Source organism: Hyperolius riggenbachi, chromosome 6 (genome assembly GCF_040937935.1).
Source record: "Hyperolius riggenbachi isolate aHypRig1 chromosome 6, aHypRig1.pri, whole genome shotgun sequence".
Classification (NCBI taxonomy): Eukaryota; Metazoa; Chordata; class Amphibia; order Anura; family Hyperoliidae; genus Hyperolius; species Hyperolius riggenbachi.
This window is the reverse complement of record NC_090651.1, coordinates 380970759-380993341: the sequence shown is the minus strand read 5'-3', so window position 1 is coordinate 380993341 and position 22583 is coordinate 380970759. Positions and strand designations below refer to the sequence as shown.

General features: G+C 44.8%; 2 protein-coding genes across 3 annotated transcripts in view; one reads left to right on the top strand and one right to left on the bottom strand.

Moving 5' to 3' along the window:
* Positions 1 to 2758, bottom strand: part of LOC137523095 (phospholipase A2 inhibitor gamma subunit B-like) — a 99597-nt gene extending 96839 nt beyond the window's left edge. Inside the window, exon 1 of the mRNA XM_068243312.1 lies at positions 2726 to 2758. Coding sequence (XP_068099413.1) covers positions 2726 to 2741 — 16 coding nt within the window. The 5' untranslated portion in view covers positions 2742 to 2758. The remainder of the gene's footprint in view (positions 1 to 2725) is intronic.
* LOC137523096 (protein RoBo-1-like) overlaps positions 1 to 22198 on the top strand; it is a 73553-nt gene extending 51355 nt beyond the window's left edge. For both annotated transcript variants that reach the window (XM_068243314.1, XM_068243313.1), the window contains exons 3-5: positions 19 to 174; positions 7756 to 7902; positions 21896 to 22198. In XM_068243314.1, the coding sequence (XP_068099415.1) occupies positions 19 to 174; positions 7756 to 7902; positions 21896 to 22041 (449 nt within the window). In that variant the 3' untranslated portion in view covers positions 22042 to 22198. The remainder of the gene's footprint in view (positions 1 to 18; positions 175 to 7755; positions 7903 to 21895) is intronic.
* The last annotated feature ends 385 nt before the right edge of the window (positions 22199 to 22583 follow it).

Genomic DNA, 22583 nt, shown 5'->3' with positions numbered 1-22583 from the left:
AATCCTTTTGCTATTCAGGCAATGCAATACTAAAATCCTTCTCCCGGGGGTGTAACGATAATGAGCAGTTATGCAATAAGGATGTCATCATGAACAGCGGAGCAGGCAATAAAGTTATACGAATTGTGAACACATGCTGCCACGAAGATTACTGCAATGACTGCATAGTACGAGGCAAGTGCTTAACTTTATCACATTATACTCAACTTAAAGTGGATCCGAGATAAACTTTTACTCATTACATAATTGTGTCCCTTTCATATAGTTTATAGGGCATTTGTCAAGCCAAATACTTTTTTGGCTTTAGTTTTAATACCATAAACTAAACAAGCCTCGCTCACAGCTTTCAAAGTGCCTTGGCGTTTTCAGACAGTAGCAAGGGCTTACAGGAGCTCAGTCTGGGCAGGAGGAGGGGGGGGGGGGTGTTACTAGCCACTGATTTCAGAGGCAGAGGGGGGAAGGGGGAGGAGAGGGGACTGAATTTACACATAGGCAAGCTGATAGCATCTCCAGCCCTTAACCTGTGACAAAAACATAGCTGCCCTAATTGTATCACCGGAATAAATAATCATAAACTTTTGCAGCTAGATATGCTGTGTAAACTATCTAAATTTTAGATAAGATATACAGAATAGATAAGTTACTTGCTATAGTTAGTTTTTCATCTCGGATCTGCTTTAAAGGACAACTGAAGTGAGAAATATATGGAGGCTGCCATATGTATTTCCTTTTATACAATACCAGTTGCCTGGCAGCCCAGCTGATCTATTTGGCTGCAGTAGTGTCTGTATAACACCAGACACAAGCATGAATCTAATCTTTCAGATCTGAAAATAATGTCAGAAACACCTGATCTGCTGCATGCTTGTTCAGGGGCTATGGCTAATATTATTAGAGGCAGAGGATCAGCAGGGCAGCCAGGCAACTGGTATTGCTTAAAAGGATATACATATGGCAGCCTCCATATCCCTCTTGCTTCAGTTGCCCTTTAACGAGAAAGCAAAGATATTTGTGGCCACACTGAGGTGCAAAGTGGCTTCAGGCCTGGCCAGTGGAGGATGCATAAAAAAGGAGCCTATCAGGAACCTTCATGTTAGCCTAAGCCTATCACTAGCCTTTACCCTAGCCTATGCCTAACTCTAACCTTCCTCCTAGCCTAACGCCGATCGGTGGCCTCAGAGTGGCTCTCCCAACGTGCGCATCCCTGCTGAGTGACAAAGCTCAGCACCAAGATCAGCCTGCCAGCCTGAGATCGCGGCTGGCAGGCTGTTTGACACAGAAACAGCGGTTTTTGGTTTTTTTTGTACAGCGCTGCGATCTGTGCTGAGGACAGCCCTGTCACTTGGCTGTCCCCTGGAGTGGCTCACAAGCGGATCCCTCTCATAGGCTGATACCTATGAGAGGTGATCACATTATTGGATTGAGGGGGGAGGGAAGATTAAAAACAAAATCAAAATTTATTATAAAAGAAAATACTATTTAAATTAATTTTTAAAAAATGACCTTTCAGCAGCAATCAGAGGCCACCAACAGAAAGCTCTGTTGGTGGCAAGAAAAGGAGGCAAGATTCATTTGTGTACTAAGTTGTATGACTGAGTAATTAACTGTTAAAGGTGCAGAGTGCAGAATTGTAGAAAATGTTAGGGTCACTGGGAGGTGTAAGCCTGTGACCTTCAAGCAGTTAAATACTGCCTGACTCCTAACCCATACCCTCCCCTCCCCCCCGCTACACCACCTGCCTGATGCCTAAACATCAACCCCCTTGCACGCACAACCTGCCTGATACCTAATATTAATCCCCCCCCATGCGCACACACACTACCTGCCCAATGCCTAATCCTGCATCCCCCCCCCCACCCGCACACACACACTACCCACCTGATGCCTAACCGTAAACCCCCACACACACACACACCTTCCCCCACCTCCGTTCGTCAACCCCGCAGAAAGAGAAAGTAAGAAAAGTAAGCTCTCCTATAGAAATATTGGCATCGAGCTGTCAATTGGGTTCCAGCACCTACTATTTATCGGGCAGATGAGCATCCAAATTACGGCTCAATGCTGGTATTTCTATAGGTGCTCATGGTGGCGCCCAAACTTTCTGGTGCTAGCAGGTGCCCAAATTGCCTGCTTCGGGCCTGTGCATGTGCGAGAGACTGGCTGTGAGCCCCAGGTGCTGAAGTCTTGTTGTCCTTTATAGAGGTGAGCTACTCTATATACTTTGAAACGTTTTAATTTTTGTATTTTTTGTATCTCAAAATATAACTGAACCTACTTTAGAAAGATTCACAACCATTACCCGTATTCCCAGTATATAACGCTAACTGTCACAGATACATACCTTCCCAGGGAAGGCTTCCCTATTCCTTGGACTCATTCATCTCTGGTAGGGGGCAGAAAGACCTCTTTCAGTGTGATTGCCTCGGCATGCAATTTCTAAGTATGGAGTTGATGCTAATTTGTGGCTATATGCAGCTTGAAAATGCATGGACGTGGTTGAATTGGTCAGTCATTGGCCCCAGCAGCACCAGTCCAACAGTGGAAATGATTACTCTCACAGTAGGCTGTGGTCCAGATGGCACTGTGTGGACCCTGGCACAGTAACCATCTGTAAGTGATAAATCTTGTAGTCCCCTGGCCTACAGAACACCTTCACATGCCTGCTGCCCAACCTTGTATGTTCTATCTTTATCCCTTGAATCCCAGATTGGTTTGAACCACTTACTGACAGGCATGGACATTTTACCAGCTAGTACGCTGTTCTCCGGTCCTCTGCTGCTGCCCGGGATCCTCCAAGACATCAGGGCTGCACTCCTCTTCTGTTGCTTATAGAAAGCAGTGACAGTTTGACAAGTTTTGAACTAGTCCATCTCCTCAGGGGGGATTCTCAGCATTTCTTTTATTCTTTGCAAAAACACTCCTGGAAATGAGGATCAGACTCCTGGAAATAAAGATTGGACCATGAGGATTGGACTAGTCGAAAACCTATCGGTTCTTTCAGTTTTTAACAACCTGTTGTATGTGGCAGGGATGTAGGAAAAAAGAAATATATAGTAAGTATAGTATATTTTATTCTGGAGCAAATTAACATTTTAAGCATATGCCTAATCATGTATTTTAAATTTCACATTTTTTTTTTTGCAATAGTGGTTCTTATAAATGTATCCACCAACATTGTAACCAACAGAGGATAAGGAAGGTTGTGGTAGCACAGAGTTGCTGTTCTTTATAAATATTTGCAGAAGTGTATATAGACCATGGTGTTTAATAAGAAAGTGTTTCTTTATCTGACTTCTTGTTGTCATCGTGCGTTCTCACTAGGTGTATACACATTTATAAATCCTGCTGAGTCATGATAGGCTGTACACTCCGGATGGGTGTTCTTCTTTGACTCATCAGATATAATGCGATATACACTGCATAATTATATATATTTTTAGGGAATTTCTCAGAGAGAGACAAACTCTTTCATCTCCTCTCTAATAATCACACGTGCTGCACGGCTGCACCGGCTCTGTCCACCTTCTGCTCCGTTTGATGTCTCTCCTCTTTAGTCTTGTACTAGCTTGTAGTGATGAGGGAAACTGACAAACTTATTTTCACAAAAATGTGGGTGATTTTTTTTCTACAAAAAAATTGTTGGAATGCTTGGTGTTTAAAGCAGTGGCGGCTCCAGGATTTTTTGTTGGGGGGGTGCTATGCAGGTGCTGGACCAATTTCCGGGGTAGCCGATGACCCGCGGCTAGCTTAGCGCGCCGCGGCAAAAATGGGCGTGGCTATAACCTGCAGTACGCGAATGGGCATGGCCATGACCAGATGAGGGCAGAGCTAACTGTCATTTAAAGTGAACCCGGGGTGAGAGTGATATGGAGGCTGCCATATTTATTTCCTTTTAAACAATACTAGTTGCCTGGCAGCCCTGCTGATCTATTTGGCTGCAGTAGTGGCTGAATCACACCAGAAACAAGCATGCAGCTAATCTTGTCAGTTCTGACAATATTGTCAGAAACCCCTGACTTGCTACATGCTTGTTCAGGGTCTATGGTTAAAAGAATTAGAGGCAGAGTACCAGCACTGCAGCCAGTCAACTGGTATTGCTTAAAAGGAGATAAATATGGCAGCCTCAATATTATTCTCACCTCGGGTTCCCTTTAAAAGTGCAACGCAAAGACAGTGGGCCCAAGTTTTGATGACCCTTTCGCCAGAAAATTCACATAATTGTGCAGGTTTTCTCAAGAAAATACACGTAATGTGAGCAGATTTGCCCAGAAAATACGTTCAATCATGTCGGCAGATTTGACCAGAAAACACATTCAATCATGTAGCAGATTTGACCAGAAAATACGTGGAATCATGTGGAAGATTTGCCCAGAAAATACATGCAATCATGTGGCAGATTTGCCCAGAAAATACATGCAATCATGTGGACGATTTGCCCAGAAAATACATGCAATCATGTGGCAAATTTGACCAGAAAATAAGTGCAATCATGTAGCAGGTTTGACCAGAAAATACATGCAATCATGTCGGCAGATTTGACCAGAAAATATATATGCAAGCATGTAGCAGACCTGGCCAGAAAATACGTGCAATCATGTGGAAGATTTGACCAGAAAATACATGCAATCATGTGGCAGACCTGGGCAGAAAACACTTCCAATCATGTAGCAGACTTGCCCAGAACGCTAATATCCTACTAATATAATAAATGGGAAAGTTCGGATGTTTGGATGTTTGGATGTTTGGATATTTGGATGTTTGGATGTTTGGATGTTTGGATGTTTGGATGTTTGGATGTTTGTTACTCGATCACGCAAAAATGGCTGAACGGATTTGAATGAAATTTGGCACACACATAGTACATTACCTGGAATAAAGTATAGGATACTTTTTATTCCCATAACCAAAAAGGGGGCGGAGACAAATACAAATTTCACTGGAAAATGTAAACTGCAGCCATTCTTACACTGTTAATGGTAGGGTTCTCAAACTTTGCACAGTTGGTCACTGGGTGACTGGGATTAATATTCAGAAAGGTGGGTGGAGTCTATAAAAGCCAATCAAAATTAACCTATTGATTTTCAAGGGGAATATTTACATTGCTGCCATTCTTGCACTGTTAATGGCACAAGCCTCAAACCTGGTACAGTTGATCATTGGGTGACTGGGGTTTAAATTTATAAAAGGGGGTGGAGCCACAACAGCCAATATGAGTTGATCATTGGGTGACTAGGGTTCAATTTCAGAAAGGGGGTGGAGCCACAAATAGCCAATTAAATTTGTTTCATTTCAATGCAAATTATTGATGCCAAACACCGCAAAGCTCACAAACTTGGTAATTGAGTAATTGATTAATTGTGTGTTAGGGTTAGAAAAACGGGCACAGCCAACACCAGCCAAATACATAAGCGGGCAACGCTGGGTCATAAGTGGGGGGCGACAAATACAAATTTTACTGGGAAAATGTAAACAGCAGCCATTATTACACTGTTAATGGTAGGGTTCTCAAACTTTGCACAGTTGGTTACTGGGTGACTGGGGTTAATATTCAGAAAAGTGGGTGGAGCCTACAAAAGGCAATCAAAAATTACCTATTGATTTTTCAGGGGAATATTTCATTGCTGCCATTCTTGCACTGTTAATGGCACAAGCCTTAAACCTGGTACAGCTGATCATTGGGTGACTGGGGTTTAAATTTATAAAAGGGGGTGGAGCCACAACAGCCAATATGAGTTGTTTCATTTTAATGCAGGTTATTGATGCCAAAGACAGCAAAGCTCACAAACGTGGTCATTGAGTAATTGAGTAATTGTGTGTTAGGGTTAGGAAAAGTGGGCGCAGCCAGCACCTGCAAAATACATAATCGGGAAATGCCGGGTCATCAGTAGGCGGAGACAAATGCAATTTCACTGAGAAAATGTAAACTGCAGCCATTCTTACACTTTTAATGGTAGGGTTCTCAAACTTTGCACAATTGGTCACTGGGTGACTGGGATTAATATTCAGAGAAGTGGGTGGAGCCTACAAAAGCCAATCAAAATTCACCTATTGATTTTCAACAGAGAATATGTAATTGCTACCATTCTTGCACTGTTAATGGCACAAGCCTTAAACCTGGTACAGTTGGTCATTTGGGTGACTGGGGTTAAATTCAGACAAAGGGGTGGAGCCACAAACAGCCAATCAGATTTGTTTAATCTCAATGCAAATTATTGATGCCAAAAACTGCAAAGCTCACAAACTTGGTTATTGAGTAATTGTGTGTTAGGGTTAGAAATAGTAGGCGGAGCCAACGCCAGCCAAATACATACCTGAACAATGTTAGGAAATAAGTGGGTGGAGAAAAATACAAATTTTTCCTCATTCCAGCGTGCACTCCACTGACATCACTTCCTGCAACGCTGCAGGAAGTGACGTCAGTGGAGCGCACGCTGGGAAGAGGTGAGTCCTCCCCGCCCGTGCCTCTTACGCGTAGCGGCTGCTTCTTAACTATTTAAGGCTGGAGGGGAGCGCAGATCGGGGGACCCAGGCGAGGGAGGGGGGGTCTGACCCCCCTCCCCGCCGCTAGGCCCAATACCCCCGTCCTGCCCGCTACCCCTCCAGCTCGGCGGCCCCCCACGTGGGGGGGCGGCGGCGGCAATTCTTTCAAAATTTGCCTCAGGCGGCAAAAAGTCTAGGGCCGGTCCTGACGGCTGTACAGAATTACGGTGTGGACATTCAATTGATTTTGCATAAGAAGTTCGAGATTTTGCATAATTTTGTGCCTAATTTAGTGGTTAATATCTCACAAACAACAAGCTCTTTTTTTTAGATTTGTCTTATTCACCTATTCCCCTTAACATGCTTTTAACTGCGAAGGTCGACTCGAAATTCTGCAAAAATTACACAAAATTCTGAAATTACGATTCCTGATTATGTTCACATTCAAAATTAATAACATTGTAATTGCCAAATGCAAAAGCCTTCGGCTGACTAGAACATTGAATATGGGCGGAGGGGATATGGCAGTTATTCTCCCTAGGAACACCCCCGATCACAACTGTAATTGTTTGACCTGTTAAAAAAAAAAACACAGCATAACTCACCTACTTTGGTTTCCCTTCGCTGTCTTTTCCATCTTTTAGCTCTCCCATTCCCCCATTGTGTTCTTTCACATCAGCCAACATTTATGGTGCTGACCCAGAAGTAGTTTTTGGTTAATTCCGGGTCAGCACCATAGTGTTGTAGATGCTGGCAGATACGAGAGGACATGGCGGCGAAACGGGAGAGCTGACTGGGTGGAAAAGACAGTGAAGCAAAACCGGAGTAGGTGAGTTATGCAGTGTTTTGTTTTTGTTTTTTTTAACAGGTCAAAAATGACAACTGTTAATTAACTAAGTTCTCGTGTGTGCATGAGAGTGTACTAGAGCATGCTCAAACATGCACGGGCATGCGCCTAGGCAAGGGGAGTTGCATGTGCATGCAAGGAAGATGCATTTAGGGCAGGACGTGGGTCTCATGTCCACGGACCTACAGAGGCACTAAGCTGGAGCTGAGATTCACGTCCAAAAGCCTCGAGTGGTTAAAAAGTGACAGGTGTTATAGCACTTAATTCAAATTCAAAAACATCTCCTTACATAGAATTTTAAGATTTAAATATAAGATTTAAAAGTCTATGCATTTTATTTATTTTTTTAAATCTGTAAGTTTAGAGTTGTGGCTCAAATTCATCTTTTTCTTAACCTTGCTTCATTTATGTATTTATTTTTTCCTCAGCTCCTCCATATAACGTTACTTTGAATACTTTACTCTGTCCGGTTTGCTTTAAGCATTCATCCTACAGATGTTTATCCTCAGGATACATTAAATGCCGAGGTCGAGAGACTCAGTGCATGAACATTGCAGCGACTCTGGTCAGAGAAGGTATGGCTAACAAAAACTACATAATGAAATCAAAAGGTGACCAAACCCTCACTTAAAAGACCACTAAGTGGTAAAACTGTAATATTATAAAATATATTTATGTAAGCAGTACATTTGTTTCAGATTAAAATGCAATAAAATTACCTTTACAATTATGCTATGAATTACAGTAGGTAGAAGAAAATGTATAGATCTATGAGGCTTTCAGGCTTTGGACCAGTCAATCTCCTCATTGAGGGATTTCTCTGAGTTTTCTTTATTTTCAAAAATACTTAAGGCCCATACACACGCTCAAACAACCCACCTAATTGTTGTCTGATTTTGGTCTGTTGGATGGCAATCAGATGTGTGTACGCATGACAAATGATTAGATGAGCGGCTGATAACATGCGGTTTGCTTGCTCTATCCTGCAGACCAACTTACTCAACTGTTGCTGATATGGGGCAGTTGGTTGCATGTGTACAATGTCACTTGAATAACATACTTGTCTTAAATGTGGCCATGTCCTGCAGTCCATCGCTTCACTTGCATGCAGTATGTAAATGAGTTGGTCATTCAGTTGGTTGGTGCGCAGAGAATACAAGTTGTGTCAAAAGGTTTGACTTTGGGTTGGTCATGTCGTGATGTTGGTCTTACACTTTGTCGGGGGCTGGTCATGTCGTGGTGTTGGTCTTAGCCTTTGAAGGGGGTTGGTCACGTGTGGTGTTGGTCTTAGACTTTGTAGTGGGTTGGTCATGTCGTGGTGTTGGTCTTGGACTTTGTAGGGGTTTGGTCATCTTGTGGTGTTGGATTTTGTAGTGGGTTGGTCATGTTGTGGTGTTGGTCTTGGACTTTGTAGGGGGTTGGTCATCTCGTGGTGTTGGACTTTGTAGTGGGTTGGTCATGTTGTGGTGTTGGTCTTGGACTTTGTAGGGGGTTGGTCATCTCGTGGTGGTGGACTTTGTAGTGGGTTGGTCATGTTGTGGTGTTGGTCTTGGACTTTGTAGGGGGTTGGTCATCTCGTGGTGTTGGACTTTGTAGTTGGTTGGTCATGTTGTGGTGTTGGTCTTGGACTTTGTAGGGGGTTGGTCGTCTCGTGGTGTTGGTGTTGGACTTTGTAGGGGGTTGGTCATCTCGTGGTGTTGGTGTTGGACTTTGTAGTGGGTTGGTCATGTTGTGGTGTTGGTCTTGGACTTTGAAGGGGGTTGGTCATGTCGTGGTGTTGGTCTTGGACTTTGTAGGGGGTTGGTCGTCTCGTAGTGTTTGCCTTGGACTTTGAAGGGAGTTGGTCATGTTGTGGTGTTGGTCGTGTGTACATACCTTAACTGAATGGTAGTTGTTTATTCTAAACAGAAATTGATTAAGATGAAATGGGGCCCTAGGCAAGATAGCAGTTTTCCCCCCATTGATGTTCATCTAGTTTTGTTTTTTTCAGTAAGATTTGGTGGGAGCTGGGCTATCATCCACCTTGCCCCTATACTCTCTCCAGGCCCTAGGCAACTGCCTAGGATTACCTTGTGGATGATCCAGGTTTGAGTCTAAATGCCAAATAGTGTGCAAGGAATTAGGGAGGCCATACTGCATCTTTGTATAAATCATTTTCCTGAGCGAGCTTTTGTAAAAAATAAAAAAATACTGCGAATCCCCCATGAGAAGATGGACTAGTTTAAAACCCGATGGGGCAAAATCATCGACTTCTCTCTGACTGAAATCAATTCAGATAGGATCAATTCAGAGAGGAATCAATAGAATATATTTTTTATTCATTTTTAATAGGGCCTTTTCTCTGTTATTGCTGGGACACACAATGCAATTTACCCGTGAGATCGACCAATAATTTCTAACATGATCTCTGATTTCCTTCCGTTTGAGAAAGGGACCGATTTGCAGGACTGGTCTTATAATTGATCCCTTTTTTGATTGGGATGCTCACATTTTAAATTTATAAATAAAGTCTATTTTTTTGTTTGGGGGGAAAAAACAGTCCTTTTCATTTAGCTCCACATGTTGCAAGCTCATACAAATAAATGCACAGCTACTTCCCAGTGTTACTAAAAATGGCCACACACAATACAATAAAAAGATTTAATTTTTCCCATTTTTCAATCCAAAAATACCAATAATTTACAATAATGATACCAGTAAATGGTATCATCCCGATTCTAATCTTCTTCCAATAAAAACAATACGTTTTACAGAACATTTTAATGTTTTGTTTTTTTAATTATTCGAAACGTGATCAAAATTCCATTTTTTTATATGGCAATCTGACAAAACTGAATGGTATATTGATGGATTGCCAACCTCTTGATTTGTAGAAACTGTACATTAGTCAGATATTTTAATAGTTACAATCAAACAGAAAAATTGATTATAATCCTCACATTTAAAATAAATAAATAAAAACATTTGCATACTGGCCAGGGACATCAAAGCTGCTGCAGACATTATTTGTTATTTATATTTCACATTTTACTTGCAATAATTGTTGCTCTTTGCAGCCGTTTACTCATACAGGAAGGACCGCCTCCAACACACATCTCGACCAGTGTTGCCAACCTTTCACGTTATTTTTTACTGACAAATACCTAAAGATTTACTGACAAAAGTTTTTTTTTACTGACAAAATCACGAAAAAATGGGCGTGGTCACGCAACAGAATGCCGGCGTGGTCATTAGTGTTGGGCGAACATCTAGATGTTCGGGTTCGGGCCGAACAGGCCGAACATGGCCGCGATGTTCGGGTGTTCGACCCGAACTCCGAACATAATGGAAGTCAATGGGGACCCGAACTTTTGTGGTTTGTAAAGCCTCCTTACATGCTACATACCCCAAATTTACAGGGTATGTGCACCTTGGGAGTGGGTACAAGAGGAAAAAAAAAATTTGCAAAAAGAGCTTATAGTTTTTGAGAAAATCGATTTTAAAGTTTCAAAGGGAAAACTGTCTTTTAAATGCGGGAAATGTCTGTTTTCTTTGCACAGGTAACATGTTTTTTGTCGGCATGCAGTCATAAATGTAATACATATAAGAGGTTCCAGGAAAAGGGACCGGTAACGCTAACCCAGCAGCAGCACACGTGATGGAACAGGAGGAGGCGCAGGAGGAGAAGGCCACGCTTTGTGAGACACAACAACCCCGGCCTTGCATGAGGGCAAGAAGCGTGCGGATAGCATGCTTTGTACCGCCATGCAGTCATAAATGTAATAAAGATAAGAGGTTCCATAAACAGGGACCGGCAACGCTAACCCAGCAGCAGCAGCAGCAGCAGCAGCAGCAGACGTGATGGAACAGGAGCAGGTGCAGGAGGAGAAGGCCACGCTTTGTGAGACACAACAACCCAGGCCTTGCATGAGGGCAAGAAGCGTGCGGATAGCATGCTTTGTACCGCCATGCAGTCATAAATGTAATAAAGATAAGAGGTTCCATAAACAGGGAGCGGCAACGCTAACCCAGCAGCAGCAGCAGACGTGATGGAACAGGAGCAGGCGCAGGAGGAGAAGGCCACGCTTTTTGAGACGCAACCCAGGCCTTGCATGAGGACAAAAAGCGTGCGGATATAGCAATGCTTTTTGCCGCCATGCAGTCATAAATGTAATACAGATGAGAGGTTCAATAAACAGGGACTGGAAATGCTAACCCAGCAGCAGCAGACGTGATGGAACAGGACTAGGAGCAGGCGCAGGAGGAGAAGGCCAAGCTTTTTGAGACACAACAACACAGGCCTTGCATGAGGACAAAAAGCGTGCGGATATAGCAATGCTTTTTGCCGCCATGCAGTCATAAGTGTAATACAGATGAGAGGTTCAATAAACAGGGACCGGAAACGCTAAACCATCCCAGATGTTCATTGGTCATGTTACTTGGTTGGGGTCCTGGAGTGTTGCGTAGTCGTTTCCAATCCAGGATTGATTCATTTTAATTTGAGTCAGACGGTCTGCATTTTCTGTGGAGAGGCGGATACGCCGATCTGTGACGATGCCTCCGGCAGCACTGAAACAGCGTTCCGACATAACGCTGGCTGCCGGGCAAGCCAGCACCTCTATTGCGTACATTGCCAGTTCGTGCCAGGTGTCTAGCTTCGATACCCAATAGTTGAAGGGTGCAGATGGATTGTTAGACACAGCTACGTCATCTGACATGTAGTCCTTGACCATCTTCTCCAGGCGATCGGTGTTGGAGGTGGATCTGCACGCTTGCTGTTCTGTGGGCTGCTGCTGCATGGGTGTCAGAAAATTTTCCCACTCCAAGGACACTGCCGATACCATTCCCTTTTGGGTACTAGCTGCGGCTTGCGTTGTTTGCTGCCCTCCTGGTCGTCCTGGGTTTGCGGAAGTCAGTCTGTCTGCGTACAACTGGCTAGAGGAGGGGGAGGATGTCAATCTCCTCTCTAAAGTCTCCACAAGGGCCTGCTGGTATTCTTCCATTTTGACCTGTCTGACTCTTTCTTCAAGCAGTTTTGGAACATTGTGTTTGTACCGTGGATCCAGAAGGGTATAAACCCAGTAATTGGTGTTGTCCAGAATGCGCACAATGCGTGGGTCACGTTCAATGCAGTCTAGCATGAATTGAGCCATGTGTGCCAGAGTCCTACCAGAATCCTCATCATCCTCTTGTGAGCGTTGTGATAGTTGTTGTGATGCATCATAGTCGTCACCTTCCTCCTGGTCTGCTTCTGCTGACCATTCGCGTTGAATTGTGGAAGTCCAACGTGCACCGCTCTGGCCCTCGTCAGTGGTGGCATGAAATTCCTGCTCCAACTCCAGCTGTTCCTCCTCCTCTTCTTCGTCATAGCTGCTGGGGCCAGCGTTCCCTGAGGCGGATGGCCTGATGTTGGTACCATCACGCTGATCGTTTTCTCCTTCAGATTCCCCCAGTTGCATCATGACAGCTGTTTCCTTGATTTTTAACATCGACCTCTTCAGTAAACACAGCAGTGGTATGGTAATGCTGACTGAAGAGTTGTCACTGCTCACAAGCAACGTGGATTGCTCAAAATTTTGGAGGACTTGGCAGAGGTCCAACATGTTGGCCCAATCGGATCCACAGAAGCTTGGCAGCTGGCCGGATGCGCCTCGGTACTGCGCCGTCATGTACTGGACCACTGCACTCTTCTGCTCGCAAAAGCGGGCTAGCATGTGCAGCGTAGAATTCCAGCGCGTAGGGACATCACACAGCAAGCGATGGTGGGGGAGATTGAAGCGCTCCTGCATCTTGGCGAGTGCCCCCGAAGCAGTACTGGAAGTTCTACAATGTTTGGCCACTCGACGCACCTTCAACAGAAGATCGGCCACGCCTGGGTATGTCCTCAGGAACCGCTGAACTACTAGGTTCATCACGTGCGCCAGGCAAGGGATGTGTGTCAGCTTAGCCAACCTTAAAGCGCGAATGAGATTACTCCCATTATCACACACAACCATGCCCGGTTTCAGGTCCAGCGGTGCCAGCCACAAATCCGTCTGTTCCTTTATTCCCTTCCAAATTTCCTCCCCTGTGTGCTGCTTATCCCCAAGGCAGATTAGCTTCAGCAACGCTTGCTGACGCATGCCAACAGCTGTGCTGCACTGCTTCCACGATCCTACTGCTGCTGGGTTAGCGTTTCCGGATGAGGTACAGCTTTGAGATGCGTTGGAGGAGAAGGAGTCAGAGAGGTAGGTGCTGCTGTTATCCAGTGGGAGGGACGGCGGTGCAGCTGTTTGTGGCGTGGGCAACACCCGTGCCGTAGCAGGTGAGGAATCGCTGCCAGGCTCCACAAGGTTCACCCAGTGCGCGGTAAGGGAGATGTATCGACCCTGGCCGAACGCACTCGTCCAGGTGTCAGTGGTGAGGTGAACCTTGCAGGCAACGGCATTCTTCAAGCTTCGGGTTATTTTGCTGACCACGTGCTCATGCAACTCAGGCACTGCAGAGCGTGCAAAGTGGTAGCGGCTGGGAACCACGTAACGTGGGATGGCCACTGACATCATGCCCTTGAAGCTGTTTGTCTCCACCAATCGATATGGCAGCATTTCGCAGGCCAGAAGCTTGGCTATGCTGGCTGTTACTGCCACGGCCCGGGGGTCATTTGCTGGCAATTTCCTCTTGCGCTCAAACATCTCCGACACAGACAACTGAACCGTAGCGCTGCACACGGAAGGGCTGTTGGTTGTTGTGTTTGAAGAACACTGGGAGACCTCAAGAGCACTACTCCGGAAAGTGACAGTGTCAGCGTCGTCTGATGTTTGTGAATGTTGTGAACCACGCAATGGCTGGGCTACTGCTGCTGCTGAGGCGGGTCTGGTGAACCCAAGGGAGGCAGTGTTGTTTCTGGTACCCTGTCCTGACGCGTTTGCCCAAAGAGTGGGATGTTTGGATAGCATGTGACGGCTCATGCTGGTGGTGGAGAGGTTGTTAATACTTTTCCCCCTGCTCAGGCGGGTCTTGCACACCTTGCAAATCGCCATGGTAACATCCTCAGTGCAGTCTTCAAAGAAAGCCCAGACTTTGGAGCACCTGCCTCCTTGCTGGCGATTTCTGTTTGCTCCTCTTTTGCCTCTCACTTGAACTTCCACGCTTGTGGTGCCTGAAATTGCGCGCCGCCTACCTTGTGGCACAAGGCGAGCTCGTGCAGCAGTGGGTTCTTCAACAGACTCATCTGTGCTGCTGCTACGACGGCGATGTTCTCGTTCACAAACAAAATCTGGGTCTCTGTCCACATTGTCCATACCCTCCTCTTCCATCTCCTCAAACTCGTCATATGTCATTGTGGGCCGCCGCCGTGGAGTAGAGCTCCCCACAACAACCTCTGCGCAGCACACTCCAACGTCGTCTTCCAGATCTTGTCGGCCGACCTCCTGCAATTGCAACCCCTCCTGCCCAAATTGCTCTGGGATTTGGGTTTCCGAGTCCTCTTCGGACTCGCCTTGTATTTCAGTGCGCGGTGCATTTCCCACAGTTAACGGTTGTGAATCCAGGCACAACATTTCTGGCTGTTCCTCCATTGACCTTTGAAAGGTGGAAGTTTGTTGGGCTGGGAATAGCTCCTGCGAATACCCCATTGTGTCCTGAGGTAATTCATCGGACTGGTTATCTGGCAGTTGTGTGCGTGGTGTCGCTGCCGGTTGTGTCAGCTTTGTGCCCACTGGCTCCTTGTAACTGGCTGAGGACTCGGACCTCGTGCGTGATGTGCTGGTGCTGCTTAACCCACTGCTGGACGCTTGAGAGGTCATCCAAGTAATTATCTGGTCCTGTTCTTTTGGATTTGTGAGGGTTGTTGTCCTGGACAACATGGGCGGTATTGAGTGGGTTTTCTTGGGTGCTCCCCTGTGGCCTGTACGTGAACCGTCAGGGGAAACACCTCTTCCCTTGCCCCTCCCTCTTTCACCGGATTTCTTCCTCATTTCACTTATCCTTACAGTACACGCTGACTGGCAGCAGTACAGTGGCAGTACAGAAATGCTATACAGTACCACTATTCCCAGCAGCGACACAGAGCACAATGCTATACAGTGACGGGTGAGCGGTGTACCACTATTCCCAGCAGCGACACAGAGCACAATGCTATACAGTGGCGGGTGAGCGGTGTACCACTATTCCCAGCAGACACAGAACAGTACACAGAATGCTATATAGTGTGGCTGAACGAGCGGTGTACCACTATTCCCAGCAGACACAGAACAGTACACAGAATGCTATATAGTGTGGCTGAACGAGCGGTGTACTACTGTTCCCAGCAGACACAGAACAGTACACAGAATGCTATATAGTGTGGCTGAACGAGCGGTGTACTACTGTTCCCAGCAGACACAGAACAGTACACAGAATGCTATATAGTGTGGCTGAGCGAGCGGTGTACCACTATTCCCAGCAGACACAGAACAGTACACAGAATGCTATATAGTGTGGCTGAACGAGCGTTGTACCACTATTCCCAGCAGACACAGAACAGTACACAGAATGCTATATAGTGTGGCTGAACGAGCGGTGTACCACTATTCCCAGCAGACACAGAACAGTACACAGAATGCTATATAGTGTGGCTGAACGAGCGGTGTACTACTGTTCCCAGCAGACACAGAACAGTACACAGAATGCTATATAGTGTGGCTGAACGAGCGGTGTACTACTGTTCCCAGCAGACACAGAACAGTACACAGAATGCTATATAGTGTGGCTGAACGAGCGGTGTACTACTGTTCCCAGCAGACACAGAACAGTACACAGAATGCTATATAGTGTGGCTGAAAGAGCGGTGTACTACTGTTCCCAGCAGACACAGAACAGTACACAGAATGCTATATAGTGTGGCTGAACGAGCGGTGTACCACTATCCCCAGCAGACACAGAACAGTACACAGAATGCTATATAGTGTGGCTGAACGAGCGGTGTACTACTGTTCCCAGCAGACACAGAACAGTACACAGAATGCTATATAGTGTGGCTGAACGAGCGGTGTACTACTGTTCCCAGCAGACACAGAACAGTACACAGAATGCTATATAGTGTGGCTGAACGAGCGGTGTACTACTGTTCCCAGCAGACACAGAACAGTACACAGAATGCTATATAGTGTGGCTGAACGAGCGGTGTACCACTATTCCCAGCAGACACAGAACAGTACACAGAATGCTATATAGTGTGGCTGAACGAGCGGTGTACTACTGTTCCCAGCAGTGACACACAATGACTGGGGGGGACCCTGGCTAGCGTGGCTGGAGCGCGAACTACCCTGCCTGCCTACCCAAAGCTAAACCCACAGACAAATGGCGGAGATATGACGTGGTTCGGGTATTTATTTACCCGAACCACGTGACCGTTCGGCCAATCAGAGCGCGTTCGGGTCCGAACCACGTGACCCGTTCGGCCAATCACAGCGCTAGCCGAACGTTCGGGGAACGTTCGGCCATGCGCTCTTAGTTCGGCCATGTGGCCGAACGGTTTGGCCGAGCACCGTCAGGTGTTCGGCCGAACTCGAACATCACCCGAACAGGGTGATGTTCTGCAGAACCCGAACAGTGGCGAACACTGTTCGCCCAACACTAGTGGTCATGGGTGGGGCCAAATATACATGATTTTAGTATTGCTGTAAAAGGTCTGCCAGGGAAGTTTGAGCTCTGCCATAGTGTTTTCCCCCCTTCCCCCAAAATACATGTAATCTTACAGCATTTCACCAAAAATCCACGTAATCTGGCAGAGGTTCTTCCAAAATACAGATAATATGGCAGTGGTTCCCAAAAAATAGATGTAATCTGGCAGCAGCGATTCCCCCAACATACACATAATCTGGCAGCAGTTCCCCAAAATACATTTAATCTGACAGCAGTGGTTCCCCAAAAATAGGAAGCCCCAGGTCTATAGGTGTCCCCAGAATAGGTGGCCAGGGGTATAGATGTCCCCAGAACAGGTAGCCAGGGGGAGAGATGTCCCCAGAACAGGTAGCCAGGGGTATATGTGCCCAGTATATGTAGGCAGGGGTACAGGGCCGGTTCTATACTGGCACATATGAGGGGGCAGTCAAATGGGTAGGAGCAAACATGTTCGAGGAAATTGGGCAACTAAAGTGGGCAAGGCAAGTAAATGCACATAATGAGAGACAGCGTTTCACCAGTAAATGCACATAAGAGACAGCCTTTCACCAGTAAATGCACGTAATGACAGACAGCTTTTCACCAAAGAAATTAGGCTGGCAAAGATCGAAGCTGAAAATCAAATCGCTAGGGATATCAAATCTAACCCAAAAAAGTTTTACAAGTACATCAACTCTAAAAAAAGATAGGTTGACTGTATAGGATTCCTAAAGGATGAGGGTGGGAACTCAATGGTGGATGACCAAGGTAAGGCAGAGTTATTAAATGCTTTCTTTGCTTCTGTCTTCACAAAGGAAACAGCACTGTTGCAAATTACAGAGGCAGAAGAGTCTCAATCTTCTAACTGTTATATTAAATACTTAACGCAGGAAGAAGTGAAGGCAAGACTAAATAAATTAAAAATAGACAAGGCACCTGGCCCGGATGGCATGCATCCTCGGGTCCTAAGGGAATTAAGTTCAGTTATAGATAAACCCCTTTATCTTATCTTTTGTGACTCTCTTGCAACTGGCAGAGTCCCAGTGGATTGACGTACAGCCCATATTTTCCCATTATTTAAGAAGGGCAAAAAATCAGATCCAGGAAATTATAGACCTGTAAGCTTAACATCAGTTGTATGCAAACTATTTGAGGGGTTACTAAGAGATACTATACATGACTTCATAGTAGAAAATAATCTTATTTCTCAGCATCAACATGGGTTTACTAAAGACAGGTCCTGTTTGACTAACATGCTCAGCTTTTATGAGGTAGTGAATGCTAATATGGATATTGGGAATGCTGTAGATGTGATATACTTGGACTTTGCAAAGGCCTTCGACACTGTTCCCCACAAAAGTCTGGTGCAAAAGTTGAGGATGCAAGGACTGGGGAAGAGTCTGTGTGCATGGATAGGGAACTGGCTAATGGACAGAAAACAAAGAGTTGTGGTCAATGGATCGTACTCAAAATGGGAGACTGTTAGCAGTGGGGTACCACAGGGGTCTGTTCTGGGTCCAGTGCTCTTCAAATTATTTATTAATGACGTAGTAGATGCTGTAGTGAGCAATGTTGCTATTTTTGCAGATGATACAAAATTGTGCAGAATCATCAACTCTCAGGAAGATAGTGTCATATTGCAACAGGATCTGGATAGGATGGCTATATGGGCATATAAATGGCAGATGAAATTCAATTAGCTGCAGCTAAAGCTAACAAAATTTTGGGATGCATTAAAAGGGAAATAAAAACTTGACATGCTAGCATAATATTGCCCCTGTTTAACTCTCTAGTAAGGCCACATCTGGAATATGGAATTCAGTTCTGGGCACCACATTACAAAAAAGATATTGCAGTTTTAGAGCAGGTGCAGAGACGAGTAACAAAATTGATACGTGGGATGGGAGGTCTTGCTTACCAAGAAAGGTTAGATAAACTGGGTTTATTTAGTCTAGAGAAAAGACGCCTTAGAGGAGATCTAATTAACATGTATAAATACATCAGCGGGCAATATAATAGCTTGGCGGATGAGCTTTTTGTCCCTAGGCCTTCTCAAAGGACTAGAGGACATGATCTGCACATGGAGGAAAAACGTTTTAGCCATTTATTTAGGAAAGGGTTCTTTACAGTTAGAGTGATTAAGATGTGGAATGCATTGCCACAGGAAGTCGTTATGGCAAACTCTATACCTGCATTTAAAGGGGGCTTAGATGCTTTCCTTGCGTTGAAAGACATCCATGGCTACAATTACTAGGTAATGCCTAATGATGTTGATCCAGGGATTTTATCTGATTGCCATCTGGAGTCGGGAAGGAATTTTTCCCTTTTGGGGCTGATTGGACCATGGCTTGTAAGGTTTTTTTTCGCCTTCCTCTGGATCAACAGGGATATGTGAGGGAGCAGGCTGGTGTTGTACTTTGTACTGGTTGAACTCGATGGACGTATGTCTTTTTTCAACCAAAATAACTATGTAACTATGTAACCAGTAAATGCACGTAATGAGAGACAGCTTTTCACCAGTAAATGCACGTCATGAGAGACAGCTTTTCACCAGTAAATGCACGTCATGAGAGACAGCTTTTCACCAGTAAATGCACGTCATGAGAGACAGCTTTTCACCAGTAAATGCACGTAATGAGAGACAGCTTTTCACCAGTAAATGCACGTAATAAGAGACAGCTTTTCACCAGTAAATGCACGTAATAAGAGACAGCTTTTCACCAGTAAATGCACATAAGAGACAGCTTTTCACCAGTAAATGCACATAATAAGAGACAGCTTTTCACCAGTAAATGCACATAATAAGAGACAGCTTTTCACCAGTAAATGACCATAAGAGACAGCTTTTCACCAGTAAATGCACATAATAAGAGACAACTTTTCACCAGTAAATGCACATAATAAGAGACAGCTTTTCACCAGTAAATGCACATAAGGCAGCTTTTCACCAGCAAATACACATAATAAGAGACAGCTTTTCACCAATAAATGCACATAAGAGACAGCTTTTCACCAGTAAATGCACATAATAAGAGATAGCTTTTCACCAGTAAATGCACATAATGGCAAACAGCCAGTGTCCTCAGTATATGTAGCCAGGGATATATGTGCCCAGTATATGTAGCCAGAGGTATATGTCCCCAATATATATATAGACAGGGATATATATGCCCAGTATATGTAGCCAGAGGTATATGTCCCCAGTATATGTAGCCAGGGGTATATGTGCCCAGTATATGTAGGCAGGGGTATATGTCCCCAGTATATGTAGCCAGAGGTATATGTCCCCAGTATATGTAGCCAGGGGTATATGTGCCCAGTATATGTAGTCGGGTATATGTCCCCAGTATATGTAGGCAGGGTATATGTGCCCAGTATATGTAGTCAGGGTTATATGTGCCCAGTATATGTAGCCAGAGGTATATGTCCCCAGTATATGTTGGCAGGGTATATGTGCCCAGTATATGTAGCCACAGGTATATGTCCCAGTATATGTACTCAGGGTTATATGTGCCCAGTATATGTAGCCAGAGGTATATGTGCCCAGTATATGTAGGCAGGGTATATGTGCCCAGTATATGTAGGCAGGGTATATGTGACCAGTATATGTAGCCACAGGTATATGTCCCAGTATATGTAGTCAGGGTTATATGTGCCCAGTATATGTAGCCAGAGGTATATGTGCCCACAATAGGTAGCCAGATGATTCCCCCCCCCCCAGCAGGAGGGGAGCAGCACAGTGGAGGGAGAGCTGTGGCATCAGCGGTGGAGAAGGGGGGCAATCTCCCCCCCTTCCCTCACCTTAGTGCTCTCCCTCGCTCGCTCTCCCCTCCTGAAGTGATGAGTGGCTGGCAGGCGGCAGCAAGCGGAACTTACCTGCGTCTCGTTGTCGGCACGGGATGATTTGCCGCTACTCTGGTCTGGTCCAGACCAGAGTAGCAGAACTTCCGGCGCTTGGAGTGAGACGGAAGGTAAGTCCCGCCCGCTGCCAAACGCCACTCAGCACTTAGATCAGGAGGGGACAGCGAGGGAGGGAGAGGGACCCTGCAGGAAGTGAGTTACCAAGGGAGCAGTAGGAGGTCAGTGAGGCTGCCACAATACAGTGTAACTGTCGGGCATAAAATCAAAAATCAATTCTTTATTTTTATCTGGTAAACAAGTAATAAGGATGCTAATCAGGCAATCCAAAAGTTAAAATCTCTTACTTTTCTTGTTTATAAATGATCATCCCCCAGTTTACCTGACTCTTATTTGGTACGTTGCCGCAAAAAGGAAGTTGCAGGGCATTCTGGGTTGTCTTTTTTTGCTTCTGTACATTAGTTAAGTCTGAGGGGAAATAAAGAAGCAAAAAAAGACAACCCAGCATGCACTGCAACTTCCTTTGTGCGGCAACCTACCAAACAAGAGTCAGGTAAACTGGGGAATGATCATTTATAAACAAGAAAAGTAATAGAGATTTTAACTTTTGGATTACCTGGTTAGCATCCTTATTACTTGTTTACCAGATAAAAATAAAGAATTGATTTTTGATTTTATGCCCGACAGTTACACTTTAAGCCCCATACACACGCTCAACAGCATTTTTTTATGCAGCACAATTGTTGAACAACTTTTGTTGTGAAACAAGTTTAAACAGCTAAAAAAAGTATTTTGCTATTGTTCAAAAAGCTGATAAGACTGATAAGAAGTCGATCCAACAGTTGGATTGACTTCTTATCAGTTTTCTCAGCTGTTTGAACAGTAGCAAAATACTTTTTTTTAGCTGTTTCAACTTTTTCACAACAACAGTTGTTCAACAGTTGTGCTGCATAAAAGACCGCTGTTGAGCGTGTGTATGGAGCTTTACTGTTATCCTTTTTTTTTTACCAGTTCAATCCTACTTTAACACTTGTTCATCACAGAAAAATAATGAAATACTCGAAAACTTGCTTCAAAATTTATTTCCGTTTTTTATTTAATTTTTTTCAGATAATTCTACTTTCAAATTTTCCTTGATGGGATCGGGATGCAGCACTCAGGATGGCTGCTCAGCAGGACCGAAGATGATGCCAACAAGCAAAGTTGTGGATGTGACGCGCCTTTCATGTGTCCCAGCACTGCCAATCACCCACTAGCGAAATGTCCGAACGTCTTCAGAATTGTACCATCTGATCATATCAGGGATTACTTCTACATACTATCACAAGAAATATTAGATTTTATCTTTAACTCACTCAATGATGAACAGCAACAGAAGACAATTTTGAAATTAATAGATTGAATATGTCACCATTTCCATGTGTTAAAATCTTTATTTGAAGATGTACCGGTAATTCACACTCCTTCTACTTTGTAAATGTGGATATATGGACTATGCCCTTGCACAAATTTCACATTTGATGCAGCTGTTCCAGAAGACATTTTTGTCAGTCACATGACTCAGAGATCTGAGCACAAACTATAGAGCTGCCAGTATAGTGGTAATTTGTTCCTCTGTTTGTACATTCCCATCACCTAACCACACCCACCTCCTCATTCTGCTCCCTCCCACAAGGAGTAGGGTAGGTCAGCAGGAGTTTACAGGAAAAGACTGGCCGATGTTCCTTTCTACCTTTTTACTTCATTGACTTGCAAAGTCAGCCAGGTACTAAATACTGTACAATTGAAAATACAAACT